General features: G+C 34.3%; 1 protein-coding gene across 3 annotated transcripts; it reads right to left on the bottom strand.

Moving 5' to 3' along the window:
- Window positions 1-3598: 3598 nt before the first annotated feature.
- LOC147287598 (uncharacterized) lies at window positions 3599-13295 on the bottom strand. Of its 3 annotated transcripts, XM_086242769.1 has the most exons (6): window positions 12990-13295; window positions 10108-10173; window positions 8224-9192; window positions 8090-8127; window positions 5355-5476; window positions 3599-3898 (listed from the first exon to the last, which is right to left on the bottom strand). In XM_086242769.1, the coding sequence occupies exons 2-4, from the start codon at window positions 10119-10121 to the stop codon at window positions 8115-8117; spliced, it is 996 nt and encodes a 331-aa protein (XP_086098895.1). In that variant the 5' UTR covers window positions 10122-10173; window positions 12990-13295; the 3' UTR covers window positions 3599-3898; window positions 5355-5476; window positions 8090-8114. The 3 variants fall into 3 exon arrangements, with proteins under 3 accessions (XP_086098895.1, XP_086098893.1, XP_086098894.1); XM_086242767.1 differs by having other exon boundaries at window positions 8224-10173; XM_086242768.1 differs by having other exon boundaries at window positions 5355-5405; window positions 8224-10173.
- Between the last annotated feature and the right edge of the window lie 8169 nt (window positions 13296-21464).

Raw genomic sequence — 21464 nt, 5'->3', positions numbered from 1 at the left:
GATTTTTCAGTGTAACCGATACACCACCACATATATAACCAATATATGTGTCATAATATGGGTGAATGTTATTAATATTATATCCTACAAAGATAAACATTTCGTCCAATAATAACCTTACACGTTGGATTAGATATATCATGTAACGGTTTATTTGTTACATTGAAAAAATTCTCCTAGTATAAGGAACATGGTAGAAAAACATGTTCTTTCTCTCTCTCCTTCCTTCTCTTTCTCTTTCTTTGTCCCTGACTTGTAGATTGGAGGGGAGGGGGAAGGGGCACCACCGGTGATGAGGGACGGTGGCGATAGAGAGGTGGGTGGGCGAGGGAAGGACGGTGGTGGAAATGGTTGGGTTTTGCTTTCTTTCTTCAAAACATTTGAGGCAAATTTGTAGAAAAAATATAGGAGGTTTTAAATCAAGAGGGCTACTATATGCACATCATTTTTCCTCTCATTACACAACCCTGCTCTCTCATTTATTAAAGTACAATTTTAACCTTAACCTAAATAACCATAAAGGACAACCCATCCAAACCCAGCCACTCCAATTCTAGACCCCACCGTGCAGTATAGTAGTATTTAGGAATAAGAGGAATGCTATGTGCCTTCTCCTTTGAGCCTTCTCTTTGTGCATTCTCTCTACTCTTGTTCATTGCGCAGTATAGTCTCACGATCTAAACTGTTCATTTTCTAGATCACTCTTAAAAGATCATCTTTGTAAAAATTTGAATGAATCAGAAATCGTTTTAGTTATCTAACTCTTATCAAATAAATAGACGGTTTTGAAAACAGTTATATTCACTATCAATTATTTGATAACAGTAGATGACTAAATGATTTTCGATTTGATTAATTTTTTATAAAGAAGATATTTAGAGAGTGATATAAAAAATGAACGATTCCGATCGTGAACAGTAGAATAAACAAGAGAAGAAAGAAGGCACAAGGATAAGGCAAAAAAAGAAGGCACCTATCATTTCCTTAAAAATAATTAGGCTTAGGCAATGAGGAAAATTTCGTTTTTTGGGGAGGAGGAGATTTTATCACGATACCAAAATATTTTCGTCAAAATTTCAAAAATTTCGGTGAAAATATTGGCTTGGGGTGGGATTTCTGGGTTTCAGTGGGTTTCGGCGGCGGGGGCGAGATGAGGCAACGAAATCGCCGGGAAAAGAAAAAGAAAGAGAGAGAGATGAGGTTGGGGAGAGAGAGAAAGAGATGAGGTCAGGGAGACAGAGAGATGTTTGGTGTATGGTGGCTGGAAGAGGAGAGAGAGAGAGAGAGAGAGAGAGAGAGAGAGAGAGAGAAGCTCCTGAAAGGAAGTAGAGAGCAAAGCTCCATCCACAACCTCCAAAGCCATGATTTTTTGTTACTTTGCAAATGAAATTGAGTGCGGTTGAGAGAAAAGTTACTATTGAACAGAGGAAGAAGAAGGATGCTTTTGTTTTTGATGTGTGAACTTGAGAGCATCTGTTCTTTGCTACTGTGTATCATGCTATTGATGATGACTGATGGACTTGTTTGTGGACTAATGCAAAAGGAAACAATTATTGACCGTGCAAAACAATTCTTTTAATATGAACCATTCGTTCCACTTTTTCTTATCTTTCTCAATTATTATTTGGTTGGGTACCCTTCTTTTATACTAAACCCTAATTGGTAAAAAGACTAAAATATCCCTTAACCATCATTTGTACGTAATTCTCAAACCGTAATTCCAAAACACGTTCCGTTTGTATTTACGTGCTCGTTGACCCGAGACCTTTCCAACAAGACTTAAATCAAAACTGGGCCTTTCCTAATTTTTATTGTTCCTAAATGGCCCGTCGAAATCACTTAAAATCTAAATAACTCACAAAAATTAACTTCGAGATTCAAAAAAAATTATGTGAAATCCCGTGAGCTCGTCTCGATAATTTTTTTTTTTTTACGACTTCTAATTCATTTATTGCCTTCCAAAATTCCTCAGAAAAATTATAATATCTCCAAATTAACAAGATAATTATCAATAAATCACTATTTACTCCAAAATAAATTATAAACCAACTTTCCGGGATCTCACAATCTATTTGGATTGTGTTTGGTTATTGAGTTAAGGAGTTTAGAAAAATAACAATATATGTCATTTTCTTATTTATCCACATATGTTTTAACTTTTAAGAACAATTGAATTCAAAATGATTAAATATCCCTTAAAAAGAGGTCATTTTTATGTAATTGTTAATTAGTGAACCATTTTTATTTAACAATATTTGCCTCCAACACGCATTATATTTATCTTATTGAATACTTATTTAATTCATGATTTAATATTGTAATATAAATAAATTTGAGGTGTTATTTATATAATTATTAATTAGTGACCTATTTTTTTAACATTACTTGTCTCCAGCGCGCATTATATTCACATTATATCACATGAAACCTATTATATAATTTAGTTTCTTCAATATTTTTTATCAATGTAGTAGATAATATGTTAAATAAACATATGGTCAAATTTCATTCAAAATTTTCGTATTTTGATAGCAATTTCTGTCGTTTTTATCTACTTTTGTCGAAATCAAAAGTTTCATCGAAATTTTCACAAAAATTTCCTCAAATTCGAAATTTTACTCCTTGGGCTTAGGTTCAAGATTAGACATCACTTCGGACTTAAACCATATATATGTTTGAATTTTGACTAAAATCTATTTTTAAGATTAAGGTCCAGAATTTTTGACACATTAGCAATGATATTTGGAATTTAAAACATATTTATGCAATACCTAAACTGACCTCCTTTTTTGTTTTTGAAATATTGACTAATACCTAAATTGACCTCCTAAATTTTTGGGAATAACGTCAATTTGTATGTTTAGCGATAGCATTAATTTTTTTAGGGTTGGAGAATTGGGTGAAGACGAGAAAGAAGAAGAAGGGCTTATTATCTCTCAAGTTGAAACTAAGGGTGGGCAAGGTCCAGTTTAGTCCCGTTTGGACATCAAACCGAAAATCAAACCAATAAAATTTAAAAGTTTGGATCAGTCCAGTTTAACACAAAAATAGTTTGTAAACCAAACCACTCAAAACAGTTTGTGTGGGAAAAAAAAAAAATTTGAATTCAACTAGCACAAATCAAATAATTAATTATTAAATTTAAAATAACTTCACTAAAACATTCAAATGCACAATCTATACTAATAAAACAATAAAACATGCAATAATATCAATATATGAATATGTATCAAACAAACAAACAACTATGAAAGTATAATCGCACTATGCTACATAAAAAAATTTTAAAATATAAATGGTCGGATTTGATTTTACCAGTTCGTAGAAATTTCAAACCGCAACCGTACCGGTAAGAACAATTTGGTTCAGTTTAGTTTGACTTCTTGATTTTTCATTAACCAAACCAAGCCAAACCGGTGTTTGGCGGTTTGATCCGGCCAGTCTTTGCACACCCCTAGTTGAAACCCTAGTTCAAGTGGATCTCATTTAGCAACGTGTAGTAATACTGTAATACAATCAATCATCTCCGTGTTTGATCTATCTCGTGATGTACTTTGCATCAGACAAGCAGTAAAATTCTTGCACAAATGTGTACCCAAAAAAAAAAATTATTATTACCCTGAATTTACCGTACCAGAAAAACATATCAACCTTCACAATAAAATTCCACAAACTGTTAGCTACCATATATATAATGTACCAACAACTGTATCAAGCAAAATAGAATTGTCAGAATATTTAGGCTGTGTGGTCGTAGAAATAAAGGAAATAGAATTGTCAGATTATCCCTCTCTGCGCCAGCTTTCTTCAGCATCTAAAAATGTCTTTCACAATCCTCGACTTCATTTATTTATTCGCCGGTGTTGGACTGCTGATGAGGTGCCAATTTAATGATGAGCTGTAGAAATAAAGGAAAAATTGAGAAGATAAAGGATAACATATAGTGTTTGGACTGATAAGTGAGGAAGATGAAGATTTTTTTTGTTTATTTGGTGTTAAGATAAAGAAAATTGAAACAGGGTAAAATAGGTTATCCAATATCTTATGTGGCAAGTATTTAAATTTACATGGTAATCCATGTCATTGAGGCACAAATTCTCGAGACACCCTAGCACTTCCCAAAAGGAAATTACAACCATGCAGTATCCTCAGCTGCTAGCAGTCATGTTAACAAATAGTTCAATTAAGCAGTCTTATTAACAAATGGCTCAAACACAATTCAAATCATTGACCGAGCACCAAATGGCTCACTCAATTAAGCTTAGCTAGCATCATATCACATTATCATTTATCAGATAGCAGTAGTCAAATACTTAGGTCTATAAGATCTACAAGATATTAACACTCTTTGAACCGCATGTTTCTGTTGATACATCTGTACTTACACATAAACAACTGTTTTTCTTTAGTTTACTGAGTTGACTTTGATTATGAATATATATATATATATATATATGTATCTGAACACTGAATTCAAGTAAAAAGGGTTATGGTTAGATGACACAAGACAAATGCAGATGCACTTAATATGACAGGCAATGGCTGCAACAGTCATGGCCTTCGATCTAACCAAGTGAATATACTACTTAATACACTACTACTGAAAACCATTGACCAGAGCACCACATCTAATTCATTCTCAAGCACACCAAGTAATCATCATGGAGCACTTCAACTTCAGAATTCCTAAACATTATGTCAAATCAGTACTAGCTAACTACTGGTGCATGTGATTTGGCTGATGTGACAAATTTGGTCACACAAATGCTTTTTCCCTTTCATTTTCTTCTCTTATCTTATCTTACAAGAGGCTGGCTGCTGGCATCACAAAGCTAAAACGCCACCTCAAAAGGTTTCAATGACACACCCTCTCCTACACTTGAGAATACATATATGTTTATGATCACAAAACACGCAATGCATGATACTTGTTTTAATTCTATGCTTGAAAAGCTTTCGCAACTAATCAGGACACTTGCATTTTTATTTTATTTGATCCTTGGGTTGATTAACAATACCTTAGAAAATATAGTAAAACTATAAGTACTCGACCATGCAAGGGAATGCCTAACAATAAAAATTGCCTCCCCAGATGTTGGAGACTTCATCACCTATTTGAGATTGCACCAAATTAACTACCTAACCCAATTGCCTCTGTGTACATGTGTGACATTCATATACTTAAATTTTTAAGGGAAAACACATTGACATGAGCTAATTAATAACATCTTTCAATTTTCAAACAAATGCCAGTATGTATCCATCAAAAAATTTATACTAAAAGCATAAAGGAGTTAAACAAGAAATAATAATAAAACCCATAAAATTGACACAAGCAGATTTGTATATCTCACCTTTAAATTTACTGATATTCAAATCACCAGTAATATGGCTCCTTCAGCAGCCTGAAACAGAATCATTTAAACATCATTTGAGACGATATTCAAATCACCAGTAATATGGCTCCTTCAGCAGCCTGAAACAGAATCATTTAAACATCATTTGAGACACAAAAAAAAAAGGTTTAACAGAAGGTAATGGATAATTATATATACCCAACAACCAAATTAAAATAAGGCAATGGACAATTTTCTATACCCAGTAACCAAAACATAACCAAATGAAAAAGAAAACGAAAGCCCCACTAATTCATTGTCTCAAAAAACCGAAATCAGAAAATTACAACAAAAATCAATACACAAAAGAAAAACCAAAAACCTCCATCCCAAGCCGGGCCAGAGTAGGGAAATGGATCAGCATGTGGAAACCAAAGTGAGGTATCAATGTTGAACAAGGACATATGCTCAGACAATTGGGTGGCTATGTAGATGCATGGACCATAAGACCCATATGTAATGGGCAATGAAAATAGATCAGGCTGGAGGATTGGAGGGTGAGGGAGGACATGCCCACTTAACTAGCATCAGGATGTTTTAAGGCCTCTTTTAGACCATACACCAACTTGAATAAATGTGCATACCCTGGTGTTAACTGCTGCAATACATTCTACCAAGTGCCAAACGCTATCTACAAATTTTTCATTCTCATAAATTCTGGAATTTCAGGTCAGCTTCGTTTCCAAAACCAAACTGGACCTAAATTTTGGACTCTCTACTAAATGATGTAGAGGAACTTGAACCTATAGGGACAACTCAAACAAATCTGGTTCTTTAGAATTATTATTACAGTGATTCATAAATGAATTTGAAAGAAGAGTATCAGCTAAGTCAATTGGTAATGAAAAACTTATGCAATCATATATGACTGCACACCACTAATCAACCAAAAAAATTTATTTACCAAATCCATATATAAACAAATGAACTTCATGACATCAATAGAAACTTGTCCCAACTAATTGAGTTGGCTACACGTATACTAGCCCTTCATTCCATCCTATTTTCATTTCTGGTCACACTATCATATATTTCCTAATTACCTCCACCCACAATACTTTTTGACTTCATCATTCAAATTACCTTAAAATAGAGCATTAGTCTTGTCCACATATGTATGCATATTATAAATGCAATGCATATGAATTTAAACAAGTTTACAGATACTCCTTTCCTCTATTCTTTCACTACCCATGTGCAGATCTCATTTATAATCAATTTGGCTATCCGGATTAAACTAAAAGGGCAGGCCCTGCCTAAGACTACAAAACTGCATTACAAATGCACGGCATAAATATATAAATACATATAAACCACGGTTTAGAGTTTCCTATTCAGCTAGTTGATCGGTGCAAACAGGATGGATCACTTTCAAAACCCTAAATAGCATGTCGTAAATCAGTACAATTGGCCAATCTAATTGGCAGCTGCAGGTCTACATTGACATTAGGATCCTACTTGCTATTTCCACATCATCCAAAAGTTCAAAAAATAAATAACAAAATTTGATCAGATGCTCCATAACGACCAATCAAAAACAAAAAGAGAGGAAGAAGAAGAAAGAAGGTAAAAGGAAGAAAGGAAGAAAAAAATTATGGTCTAGTAAAACAGCCAGATTAAAATTATGAATCATCAATCAAAACATGGCATGCAAGTAGATTACAAGTGCACTCTAGGTACAGCACATAACAAATGGAAGGTACATCCGATACAAGTTTCTAAGGTAGGTTATCCATGTGAAAGGGCAGACCCAGCTCAGCCTGCCAACCAGCAGTACATACAGACATAAATCTATGCATGTCTGCATATCTACATACATACATATATATATATTGTATATATACAATAGGATATGAATTCAAACAAGTTTGTAGGCTTGTAGCTACTCTATAACAATTCATTTTCAGATCTCATTCATAATCAGATTGGTTATCTGTGTTAAACTAAGGGCAGACCCTAGCTAAGACAACAAAATTGCATTATATGCACAATATAAAATAAAAAATACATGCATCCATATATATGTTTATGTGTCATATTTTCAAACACTTTTCTTTCTTATTCATATAAATATACCAGATCTCATTTATTCTCTATTGACCAACTTTGGCTTTACCATATTTATTGGAATAAAAAGGGCATGCTTAGAAAGAAAACTAGAAAATGCGATTTGTAGATGAGTTTCTGATTATGTTCAGAAAACTACATACTACTAGCTATTTGTACAGCAGGAAAATAATCCACATTTCAGTGTTGCATGTTGTAAGTCAGTACCGAATTCAATTTGGACTTCAAGTCTAGAATGACATTCAAAACAATGTTTAGAGATCTTTTCAGCCAGTTGATCGTAAGGAGGGTAGTAGTGAAAAGGGGTGAATTGTCAAAAGCCCTACTAAATTTCATATTCTCTTCTTGCTTTTCCTATAATTTTATCTTCCACTGATAACCATACTCAATCAAACATCATTTAAACCTTGATATTATCAGGAAATGACTAAAAATAACAAGAAACCAGATCGCACTCAATGTAGTTAATTTTGCATGATTACCTAACATCCTTAGCCTTATCATCTACTACTTCATAAACTCTAATCATAAGCATCAAACTATAATGAAAGAAGAAAGCGTACATTTAGTTGATAAGTTGATAATCTAACAATGTATCAAATTCGAAAAGGAACTGGCATGCTTACCATCTACTACTTCATCCCTCATTTGTTAATTGGGATGACTGCCAAAAAGAAAAGAGAATTAGTTGCTTGATGCAGATGATAATCAAATACAAATGATGCACATATGTCAACTTGTAAAAAAAAAAAAAACTCACTCAGAATAGGCGCCAAGCAGATCAACCCTTAGGGTAGGGTTTTTGGGGTTGGTTCTGGTTGAGTAGTCAAATATACGAGTTCCTATATATCTGAATTCCCAATCCTCCCATGAAAACTTTATTACGGCAACCTCCATGATCTCAAATCCAGCAAAAAAATGACCAATTACCAGACAACCTATGTTTTGTGATAATCTAGCGAAACCGAACGGCAGGTTGGGTTCGAGAAAGGCAGGAGGAGTAAAATCTGCAAGATTTATCACAGCAGTGTTAAGCTGATCACCAAATTGGTGGAAAAAGGCTTCTAAGACCGGACAATCATAACAAAAGCGTATCACGCGGTAGGGAGCTGTCCGAATACTCATGGTTGGTCGGTGAGGGATGTAAAGGTTTCCATCCCAAGCCGGGCCAGAGTAGCGAAATGGATCATGGTGTGGAAACCAAAGAGAGGTAGCAGTGCTGAACAAGGACATATGCTCAGACAATGGGGTGGCTACATAGATGCTTCGACCATGAGACCCATATGTAATGGGCAATGAAAATAGATCAGGATGGAGGATTGGAGGGTGAGGGAGGACATGCCATTGTCCAGTTTGGTGGTCGTATTGTTCAAACGCCCGAACCATTTCATTATCCGGAAAACCATCTATCAGCACCCCATGATATGGGAACCCACCAAGCGCATAGAGGTTGTCATTCACCTCCATTAGAATAGGATTCCATTTCCCACACTGGAGATTTGGAATAATCCCCTGTATGATGTTCTGCTCGTCAATTGGGTGCCAGAAGATGTTGAACGTATAAACCTCCCTACTGAGATTCCCTGCTCCATCTACACCTCCAGCAAACACAAGATGGCCGTTGAATAGTCCACAACCTACTTGACGAGCTAAATCTCCATACAGATACCCCACTTGGCGATGACGCTCGTAACCCTCGAAACACCATTCGCACTGATGTACCGGGTTCCTACACCCGCACCCAAGCAAATCATTGACACTGATCTCGTGAACCACATAGGCAACAGAATTCAGTTTGTATTCAATGGCAGGAAGAAAAACTGCCGTCATCTTTGATCGAGGGGTATCACTGTTTCTTGGGAGGGACGACCTAATTTGATTGAGGGGAGACCTGGGTATCACTGTTTCTTTATATGGATGAAACGGCAACGTTTTATTTCCTACGGTGAACACCACGCCCCTGTCTTCTCTTTTACTCTCTTTTACTCTCTTTTGGACTCCAAAAACGACACCCAGCCCAATATCTCACAATCCACACCTTTCAATATCACTTAATAACCAAATCCAGATATAAACTAATTGACCTGACTACACGAATACTAGCCCTTCATTCCGTCCTATTTTCATTTCTGGTCACACTATCATATATTTCCTAATTACCTCCACCCACAATATTTTTTGACTTCATCATTCAAATTACCTTCAATACAACATTAGACTTTTCCACATATGTATGCATATGAATTTAAACAAGTTTACAAATACTCCTTTCCTCTATTCTTTCACAACTCATGTGCACATCTTATTTGCAGGGTTAAAAGAGTAGAAATAAGATTAAATTAGCTTCTTTCATAAAGTTCCCTTTTAGTATATGGTTGCAATTACTTTAGTTCATACAAGTGTAATGTTCATACAAAAATATGTATTGTGTTAGTTTAATATGTATACAAGTATAATTTTTTTAAATTGTATTGTGTTCGTTTAACATTTGTGCAACTTAACAATTTAGTGATGGCACCGGCCAATATATAATGGAACTTCGAAAATTAGAAGCTCTCCTAAATCAACTAGCACTACTAGTCTACGAGAAGATGGATTGATGTAATAATGTTGTGCATATTGGGAGAATGAATATTTATTATACCTGGTAAAAATCATAAGCTGAGTTTAACTTCAAAAGTGGTGTTATAAGGCATTTCAATGCTGGACACTGCATTAAACCAAGGAAAATGTTAAAACCATATGACTACAATTTACAAGACAAGGGCATAATATAAAGGGCCAACAGTTCAACAGGACAACAAAAACAATACCAACTCATGAATATACAGGGAACTGGATCACTTCTTATGTACATTCTTCTATATCCCCTGCTATGCATACAATTCAAACATGTAACCTATTTTGCCGAAATTTATCACAAATTGGTCATTTTTAGCTCTCACAAGGATTAGCATATAAAAGAAAGGACTGCCCAATTTATTAAAACCATAAGAATATAATTAAAATTGGCCGGGTTGATTGGGTGGTTGTCCAGAAATTACTTGTTTGTGCTTGAGTGGATTGCAAGTGACCGGACAAGAGCCTTCCTTTTGAATTTGATTAAAAAATAAACTCCCTCAAAATGGAATTACAAGTAACACACCACGAGACATAGCGTGTTGTGTCACCTTGGGCTAAAGAGACACAATTAGTAACATATATGAAGTTCAAGCCCCATATAAGAATATTGAGCTAAATTAAGTAGGGAAATCCTAAAAAAAGGCCCAAGGCATGAACAATAAGGAGGTTCTAAAGAAACCCCATTTTTATGAATATCTCTCTCTAGACACACTTGCCATTTTCAAAACCCTTTTGTTAAAGTACATTGGGGAACGCGGAAGATCTCCGTCCCCATTCTTGCAAAAAATCCCTATTCCCATCTCATTTCTTATCGAGAATTCTACGTCCCTGTTCCTGCAAACAAAAAATCCACTCCCCATTTTAACAAGAGATTTTTCATTCCCATCAAAGAATCGCGGGGATCGGTTCTCAAATTTTAAATAAAATATAATAATATGTACAAAGATTTCGAGGAAATTGTACCATTGGTCCACTTATTTATTTCTGTCTAGGATCTTTTTGTTCCTTCCTAGTTTACTAATTTTGTAACATGTTCCATTATAGTCTAAATTGTCAAATTAACATAAACGGTCGTCTATGTTAGTCATGTACTACGTACGTAGGGGCGCTATTGTGGACCAATATAGAACTAAGTAAAGAATTAGTGGACCACAACAGTACCCCATGTGTACAACACATAACTAAACTATACAGCCGTTTGTACTAATTTGACGGTTTGGATTATAATGAAAAACACCACAAAGTTAATAGACCAATATAGAACGAAAAAAATATTATGGACCAATATATAACTTTCTTACATTCAACTATTATGTTTGTGGTGGAAAAAGTACATGTTTACAAACTATTAGCAAATTTATATATTTTATATGTATAGGGGCAGACTTTAATGCAGATAAATAGTAAATAGGTATAAATGCGAGGCGCGGCTATGATGTCAACAGTTCATGATGTGTTAACAGTGTGTCGACATTATATCGGCGCCCGCATTCATACTTATTTACTATACATCAACATTAGAGCCTTACCCTATATATATATATATATATATATATTACTTTGTCTATAAAAATTATAGTGCTCACATGACGATTTGTAATGTAATTATCCTGTACATGAGTTTTTAGGGAAAAAGAAAAGAAGTTTGATGATTTATAAATAGGAAACAAGTAATCACTAAGAGAGAAGACTTACATATTATATAAGTAATGTCAAAACTTATGTGATTTCAAATATAATATAATATAATAATCACTCGCTCACCATATAGAGTGAGAATTCCCAACTCACCTGATCACCCAACAACGAATTTCAATGATCGAAATTGTTCATATTTTAGAGCACCATTTAAAGATCATCCTTGCAAAAAATCAGTTAAATCGGAAATTGTCTGCAAAGTTTGGAGGACCAAACAATTGCCAATTTGCTTGATTTTTTTACATGGACGATCTTTGAGGATGAACCTTAAAAATAGACCGTCACGATCATTCAATTTCATGCTTTGTGGTGAGTGGGTGGTTAGGTGAATGGGGAATTCTCCGCTGTATGGTAAGCGAACGATCAATTCTGTTCATATATATATATAATTTAACCTCAAACGACAATTATATCCTAAATTATAGAATTTTATATCCTAAAATGTTGAATCTTGTCAAAAAAAAAAAAAAAAAAAACCTAAAATTGGAAAAATATCATAAAAAGATCTTATGTGTTCTTCAATTGTTGTAGAAAAATTTTGTGCATATATTATACATGATATTATTTATATATATATTATATTATCTATTATCTATTATAAATATAGCATATAAGTGGAATACATTAAAATAAAATACTCAAAAAAGTATATAGCATGATTAGGGGCCAACAGAAATCGGGTACAATGGGGAAAATTGTCATCCCTATATTCCATCATTTTAAATAACTTAAGTAAACAATTTAAGTTGCAAATTCTATTAATTAAATCAAGTAAATAACTTTAAAGTGGCAAAAAAAAGAGAGTAAACAAGTTAAGTTGCAAATTCTTAAAATCCTTTTATTTGAAATCACATGATCACCCAAAGACAGCATTAATAATTTTTAGCAAAAGTAATGGAAGAGGATTGGTCAAACAAATTCTACCTTACAAAAATACTGAAACGATTTAGTAATCAGATCAGGGTTAGCCTAGGTAAAAAAAAAAAACGACTTAGTCTCACCCAGCCAAAGTCTGAAAAAACTGTTATATTAACAGTAATTTTTGGCCTTTCAACTTGTATCAGATATGCATCGATGAGTTCCATATATCCATCCAAATTATGTTATAGGAGTCAAGACTAGACTAGATCGAACAAAGCAATCCATCCACGCTTATCCAGTGCTTGATCCAATTAATATAAGGAATTTGATGATAAAAAACATTACCCGAAATCGATCTTGATCTTTTCCATCTCTCCCTGAGCATCCTCGTATGATAAGATTGTAAGTTGGTATAGGATCAAGTCATAGATGATAGATCGATCCCAGATCTGATAATTGCAAGATCGACTGCTGTTGATGATCATAATTGAGGCTTCCTTTTATCCAAACTCTTTCAAGGCCAGGATGCTTGCAGATAATAATTCTCTTAGTTTCATGTGTGTTTCTTTCTGCATCTTCATCTTAGTCCTTGTGCCTGCAGAGGGCTGGCCTCTTTGCACTGCAACTTCTCCTATTTATTTTCTAGGTTTTCCAAACCTAACAATAATAAGGGTTTTTAAAACTCAAATATAATGATAATTCAGCACACCAAAAATTGGTGACAACTCTAGCCCATATTAATAAAAGATAATGGCTTTAAAAAGTACACCTGGTAAGTTAAACATGTTTTATTCTTAATAATATTGACCTTGTCATTATAAAGGTTATTATCTTTTTAGAATAGTACATTACATATTATTCCATACGTAAATTTTTTTTTTTTTTTTGGGTGAAACAATATGTAAATATTTTCATTCTCAAGAATATTTGTTGTTCATCATAGAGTAATTATTTCATCCCGAAAAATATGATTTCTAGAATTAGTTAAATTGTCAAATCAAAAGAAAAAAAAGAAAGTTAGTTGGATGGTGGCAGATTCCACGCTTTAAAACTAGTAAAAACGGCAATTTTAATTTTATTATTCATTCATATTGAATTATCGGTATGCGCGTGACTATGGTCTATGGTTAGCAGTCCTCGAGAGTCGGTCCAGAAACCTATATAAAAATTAAAATGCCTTCTTCTTCTCAAATGGAATCTTTATTACTGCAGTTTCTCTCAAAAACATGCAATAAAGCTGACAAATTAATACGTAAATGGTCCCATCCCCTCTGGGAGATGCCAAGCCATTCTTTTTTCTACTGTGTTTTTTTTTTGTCTTTTTGCGTACTATTATTTACTCTTGGAAATTAATAACCAGCAGTGATGCACTCCTTTTTGAATTTTCGATGGAAGCTTGTAGTTGTAGCCTTGTAGGCTAGCCACAGTAGTCCTTTACGATAAGGGGTAAATTGGTAATAAAAAAAAAGTAAACCCTAGTAAAAGAAAGAGTGGTGCTATTTGCACACCTTTTTTTTTTTTTTCTTTTTGCACACCCATATTTAAAAAAAATAAACAAAAAAAAGATCATACAGCCCCTCCTTCTTTCCTTTTTTTTTTTTTTTTTTTTTTTTTTTCTGTTGTTCAGACCCCCTTCCCCTATTTTTTTTTTCCTTTTTCTTCTTCCCCTTACCCGAGCCACCACTAACCACCATCTTTTTCTCTCTCCGCATGCACCACCACCACAACACCCCCAAAACAGCCACCACCATAGCACCACCACCACCTTCTTTTTCCCCTTACCTAAGCCAAAACAGCCACTACCTTCAAGCCTCACCACAACCAGCCTGGCAGCCCCTCCTCCCACTCTTATCTCTCTATTTCTCTGTCTTCTTCCCTCTTTTGTTGCACCACCATCGCTCTCTCTCTCTCTCTCTCTCTCTCTCTCTCTCTCTCTCTCTCTCTCTCTCTCTCTCTCTCCCTTCTCTCTTCCCTCCCTTTCTCTGCCGCTGCAGTTGGTTCGATAGACAGCCACCGAACGAAACTAACGGCTTCGGCAGATGACTGCTGAACGAACCCACCGGTTTCGACGGATGGTTGCCGAACGAACTTGCCGGTTTCGACGGATGTTGTCGAACGAACCCAACGGTTTCGGCGAATGACTGTTAAACGGCCTACGAAGCTCATCTTCTTGGTTGGCACTGTGGCATTGTCGTGCGAGCTGGGCAGAGCTGTCGGGCGTGAGCTCATTTGCGTTGGTGGCATGGTCGGGCGTTGGGGCTTCTTGGCTGTGCGAGCTTGGCATGGTGGTGGGCGCGTGGAGGGTGGTGCAGCAGGGAAGAGGGAGAGAATGAGAGGAGAATGGTGCGCATGCAGGGAGGGTGGTGCTGCGAGGAGGGTGGTGCTGTGCGGGTGTGTGTTGACAGAGAAAGAGAGAGAGAGGGAATGAGAGAGAATGAGAAAGAGAAAGATGGAGTGTGGGTGTGTGGGTGTGTAATGAAATGCATGAGTTAGGTGTGTGTTGAGAGGTTTTGAATTTGAGATGAGTGTGTAGGAGAAAAAAAAAAAGAAAAATGATGTGCAAAAAGAAAAAAAAAGTGTGCAAATAGCAGCACTCAAAAGACAAATCTGAGGTATTTAATACCTCTTCTCCTAATAATTGTCCACAACCAGCATTTGAAACCTTGACCTTGAGGTTCCGTGCAAGCACTTAACCACAAGGTTACTAGAAGAATCGGACTCCGTTTTGTAGGGTAGATACAAAGATAGAACTCCAAATAAATTCGACTAATTGGATTTGGACCTTCTTTACTTAATTACCATCCATGGGTGGTCACTCACCAGTGATTTGAGTTGTGGTTTCCAATTTATTAAGGCATGCATAATTTCCAAACTTTTTAATAAAATCCTTTATTTATTGGAGAAATTCTATATCATGGATTATTATTAATTTATTATGATTCTCTTAGGCCCCGTTTGGGATTATTGTAGAGGACCCAAAAGCTGCTGTGGATGACAATTCTCAATCACCCACAGCAGTTTTGGTGTTTGATAAAAAAATGAAAAAGTGCTTTGCCCCACAATTCTCAACTTCCCACAACAAAAATAGAAAGCAAATTTGTAGGTACTTTTGAAAGCTGCAGTGAATCACAACAACAATAAAAAATTTATTTTACCCATAATACCCTCATTGTAGTAATTATAAATAGTCACAACAGTTTTACATTACAATTTACCAAACACCTTCATACTGCTTTTTGTACTCACAACACTTTTGAAAATATAGTTTACCAAACATTCAACTGCTTTACTTCACAGCTGACTTTACTTCACAGCTGTTTTTTCTCACAGTAATCCCAAATTAAGCCTTAGTCTTGCACTTATCAACCTAGGATTGGTTTAGTTGCTGAAACAAGGGAAAGATAAAGTAGAAAATGAATCCAGACATTTCACAATGGAGAATTGACAAAGACAAAATGAGTTTTTAGTTTAGCTTATTTAGATATCTATCTTCCATATAGATAGAATATATGGCAGTATATATATGACTTGATGGTCAATGTAATGAAGGGACAATATTGCTACCATTTTAAACTTTAGGTTTAATATTGCAACTTTTTAAAAGACATGAACCAAAGTATTAAAAGACTTTAGGTTTAATATTACAACATTTTATTTAGCTCATCATTTTTTCTCTTTCTAGTTTTAATCTCAAATTCTCAATATTTTCACTTTATCCTTTTTTGGACAATATTTGGGTCACCCCTGGGTGACTTCCATATACACCCACCCTCCCAAAAATACTTATTTGGCAGTGTAAGCTTAGGATCGATACCGTTCATTTTTTAGATCATCTATTAAAGATTCTCTATAAAAAATTAACTCAATCGAAAATTGTTTAGTTATATAATTGCTATCGAATAAATAGATAAATATATAGTTTGTATTTAAAGAGTAGTTTCTTGACAAACCGTTCATTTATTTCATTTATTCGATAACAATTATATAACAAAATAATTTTTGATTGAGTTGATATTTTATAGAATTAATATTTAGTAAGTGATCTAAAAATTGAACGATTCTGATATTAAGCTTGTACTGCCGAACAAACATTTTTGGAGGGTGGGTGACCCATTCACTGCCCTTTTTTTTTGCCACTAGCCATTTCACCTTATCAAAGCATGATTAACCTTAACTAAACCTTCCGGGCCAAAAAAAAAACCTTAAATAAACCTTATTCCAATGAAGCCTATAATATTAAATAGTAAAAAGTTTGAACGCTAGAAACATACAGAAGAAAGGAATAAGAAGTTGTGGGCCATGGCGATAATATTAGAAGATAAATGCATGTAGGGTCCCGTGCAATGCAAGGAGAAAAGAAAAGCCCATGAAAATAAAAAATTTGAAAAAATGACCTCTTTTTAAATCTATTAAAGACTTCTAACTTATTTTTTTTTAGAAAACTAATAAAAAACTGATGTGAATAGTCTTAATATGGGTTCGAACCCAAATTTCGCCGAAAGTTTACAAAAAATCATGTGTGGCAGCTTCGAAATTTCGGCCGAAATTTAAGCGAAATTTCACCAAAAAATTATCGAAAATTAATGGGTATGTTATAAAATTTAGAACTCCCAAAAAACGAAAATTTCGCCGAAATTTTCAAAATTTCATTCCTTGGTCTTAATTGTCCTTAACTTCAAATCTAATGAATGGACTCTCCCCCTTCTCCCAGCGTTCATTCTCTCCCAACTTTCTTACCCACTAGCCTCTTGGCATGCCCTATGCATGTGTCAATTGACATTTTTATTATATTTTTTTTATTTTATAATTTTTTATCACTTTCTCCACATTATAAGGTAGTGGAGTGTTTTTTTTTTTTTAAATTTTATTCTAATAGTTGTATTTTATAATTTTACCCTCATTTAGTAGGTTGTTTTAATGTAATTGCTTTGTTGAATGAAGGATATTTTAAGAGAAGAATTTGATATTACAAGCTTCACAAAAAATAGTTTTGCTTAAAATATTTTTTATTCAACAAAATAGTTATTTTAAAATAACATAATAAATAAATGTATAATTATAAAATACAATGATTAAAAAAATTTAAAAAATAAAAAACACACCCCACTATCTTAAAACATAAAAAAAGTAATAGAAATAGCAATAAAAACAAAATAAAATAAACAAAGTGACACATACGGAGTGCGTGCTAATAGACTAGTTCTATATAATTCCTCACGTCACGGCTGATCAATGTGGCTCACAAACATAGTGTCCTACTATAAAACCTTTTTCTTCTTCCTCCTTTTCTGGGGTGGCGTTGAATTGATTGATTGACTTCTTTTTCGAAGCCTGAGATTTACATGTAAAATGTGACTTTTCAATTGACTAAGGCTTATTTATTAGTTTGCCTTGAAATTAATTTTAAGTCTCATTATACTTTTTAAGGTTATTTTGTATCACATTATTTTTTAAAATTAATTTTCGTGTATTATTTTATTAATTTTTTATTTTTACAAATTTTAAAAATTAATTAAAAATAATTTTGAACTCAAAAAAATACATCAAAAATTCTTATAGACTCGCCTTGACCAGTTCTAATTTACTAAGGGTCAAATTAACGATTTTCCTTTTGATAGTTTCCAAAAAATTTGAGCTTTTGGTTTAGCAAATACTCTACTCTAAAATGAGTTTCAGATAATTAGTTTACAGGATCGTGGTCCTTACAAATAGATTCGACCAATAGGATTTGGTCCTTCATTGCTATATGCATATGAAACTTGGGAAATGGTCATGATGACAAGATATACACTGTCAACTTGCTTGTCTTTTTTGTATAAAGAGCTACTATTTGCACACTTTTTTTTTTTTTTTTTTTGCACACTTTTTTCTCTTACACACCTCATACTCTCTTTTAAAATTTAAAATTTCTCTTTAACACACTCCTCCCATTATCAAAATACCCCAAATTAATCATCTCACCCTCTCACCAAATTTCTCATTACACACCCACACCCATCAAACTCCACACACCCCACCCAACATCCAAACAATACACACCTCCACTCAAAATCACCAAACACACCACACATCCCACTCCAGCCACCTGCACCACCGCACAACACACCCAATCCCATCTCTCTCCTCCCTCCATTTCTCTCTCTGGCTTATCAACTCCCCACCCCGCAGCCACACCCGAACCCACTGTCTCTCCTCACTCTCCTCTCTCTCGAATCCACTCTCTCAGTTAGGTAGCCACACCCGCAGCCACACCGTAATCTGTTTTTTTTAGGCAGACACTCCGGAGAAAGGAAAGGGAAGCCGAAGAGATGAGAGAGACGCCGGAGGGGCTGGGCTTGGGGTCAGGGTGGTCGATCAAAGAAGATAGAGACAAAGAAAGGGACATAGGAGAAAGGGAAGAAGAGAGAAAGAGATGAAGTGTGTGGTCGGGGTGGTTGATCGGACCAGGCAGAGACAGAGGAGCGGGGGCTTTTTCCGAGCTGGTTTCACGACTTGTGGGGTGCCTGGCCGCGTGGTGGAAGGAGGGTGGGGGTCTACACTGTTGAAGGAAGATCGCCGGTTGTCTCTGCTCGTCGGGAGGTAGCTGGCAATGGGAGGGCTCGGTGCAGAGGGTGTGTAAATGAAAAGGCTGAAGAATGAAGAAGATGGCCTTTAGGTCTTTTCACAATGAGATTTTAGGGTAAATTCACTAATTAAATAATTGGGGGTGTGCAAAAAGAAAAAAAAAATGTGCAAATAGCATCTCTCTTTTGTATAAGGATAGTGGCTCTATTTTTCGAACCTCATGGTTCTATCCATAGAAATTAACAATGTTAATTCAACCAAGTTTATAGAATAGGATATAAATTCAACCAAGTTTATAGATATTCCTTTCCTATACTGCTTTTTGTTTTTTACCATCTTTCCTTCCTCTACTGCTTAACATTTGTAGATCTCATTCATAATCAAATTAGAATAAGAATTTAAGAAGAGTAATCAGATACTGAAGCACTTGTAAACCAAACGTATCATCACTTTAAGGCAAAGGTTAGAAGGTGGCAAACATTAATGAATATTAATTACTGTTTTATGACTCTTAACAGTAGTCCTAGAGTCCTGTAAGTCTGTAACATAATTTAATTAAGCAAGCCCACCAAACAAAAAAAGTAAAAAATAAAATGGAAGATACCTTTTGTCATGGGGACTGGGTCACGCACGAGTGCGACAAATGCAGCGGATGTTTCGGGGACTTTGAGGCTCTGCTTGCTTAATTGTTTAAAAGTTTGGGAGGGAAATGGTAGTGAATCTCTTCCTCCATTCATGGCGTGTAAAAAGGAGCTTCAGTGCTTGACCTATTTGTTTCTTTTTTGGCAATTGACCTTATTTGTTAAAAAACTAAAGAAAAAATAAAAGAGTGAGACTGTGTGTTATCCTTTATTATTCTATATAATCCCTCACGTCACGGTTGAAGGTGGCTCTCAAACATAGTGTCCTACTATAAAACCTTTTTCTTCCTCCAGCTTTTTTTTTTTTTTTTTCTTTTGTGAACCTTAATTGGACAATTGGACCCAAACGGTATTTTTTTCTCGCAACACTGTCGATCGATCGATCGAAAAGTAGAGTAACATTTTTGTAGTGCTGAACTGCTGACCAGTGACCAATTAATGCAGTAATACTTGCAGGCCTTAATGTGCAATTGCAGAAGATCAAGATGCAATTGTTATGTCGATCGATCAATGTAAAGCTCTGATTGATCGCACAACTTTTGTCTTTAATTTATTCAAAATCTTCTATATGTTTTGTTATGATTATATTAGGCCTTTATTAATTAGTCATTGCATTATTTTCTTAAATCATCAAATTTAATTACTTAATTCAATCCAATAGTAATCATACATTATCTTCTCTCACAATTATTCAAAATTGGTCAAAAATTTGTCAGCTATGTATGTGACTATACATGTAAATATCTTATTTGTTGAAAATATACAAGCTATAAATGATAAATATATATAATTTAAATAATGAAATATTGTCACATTATTTTTTTTTATGAAGAAGTTAATTAACATGGCTGGATTGTCAACTACTCAATTGTACATGCATTTTTGGCCAAAAAAAAAAAAAAACTGTACATGCATTTAATTTATAAAATTAGCAATGGACACCAACTTCAATACTAATCTTATGTGTTTATTAGAGAATGACATACAAATATACAATTATTCATGCATAAATTTAATTAAAAATAAATATTAGTAGACAAATCTTTAATTACTACAAGGGAAATTACCAGGTGAGGAAATTACAGATTTGGTCACTTATTTTATACCAAGTTCAATTTAATTTGGTTTATGATTTTTTTTAAGTTATGTTTTGGTTCACTAATTGTTTCACTTGTTCAATAAAGATCCAGATTTATTTTTCAAATTTGTCCCGCCTTTTACCCTATCAAATCTCAACTAAATTCAGCAAAGATATAATTATTTTAAAGCTATGCATCTTCGTACGCGAAACTACCAATTTTTTCTAGAAAGTTTTTCAGATTTTTCAAACTTCACCAAACTTCAATTCTCTTTGATGCTAATACTTCAAATTGGTTCTTATGACTAAGAAATAATGAAATATAACTTATATTTCAATTATAATTGAAGAAAACACAACCAAAATGATTTAAAACTAAAAAAAAAATCGTGGACCAAAATTAAAATAGGTATAAAATAAGTGGATCAAATTTGTAATTTCCTCTTACTAGATTGGAACTTGGAAGCAATGCATTGAGTCAATACAATGGATAAACAATTAAATGAATTGAAAAATGTAAGAAGCTAGTGGAATATA

Source organism: Dryas octopetala, chromosome 4 (genome assembly GCF_963921425.1).
Source record: "Dryas octopetala chromosome 4, drDryOcto1.1, whole genome shotgun sequence".
In the NCBI taxonomy this organism is placed as follows: domain Eukaryota; kingdom Viridiplantae; phylum Streptophyta; class Magnoliopsida; order Rosales; family Rosaceae; genus Dryas; species Dryas octopetala.
This window is presented reverse-complemented; position numbering and strand designations above follow the sequence as displayed.

Coding starts and splice junctions, on each gene's coding strand:
- LOC147287598 (XM_086242767.1), bottom strand. CDS start 9,293: ATGACGGCAGTTTTTCTTCCTGCCATTGAATACAAACTGAATTCTGTT.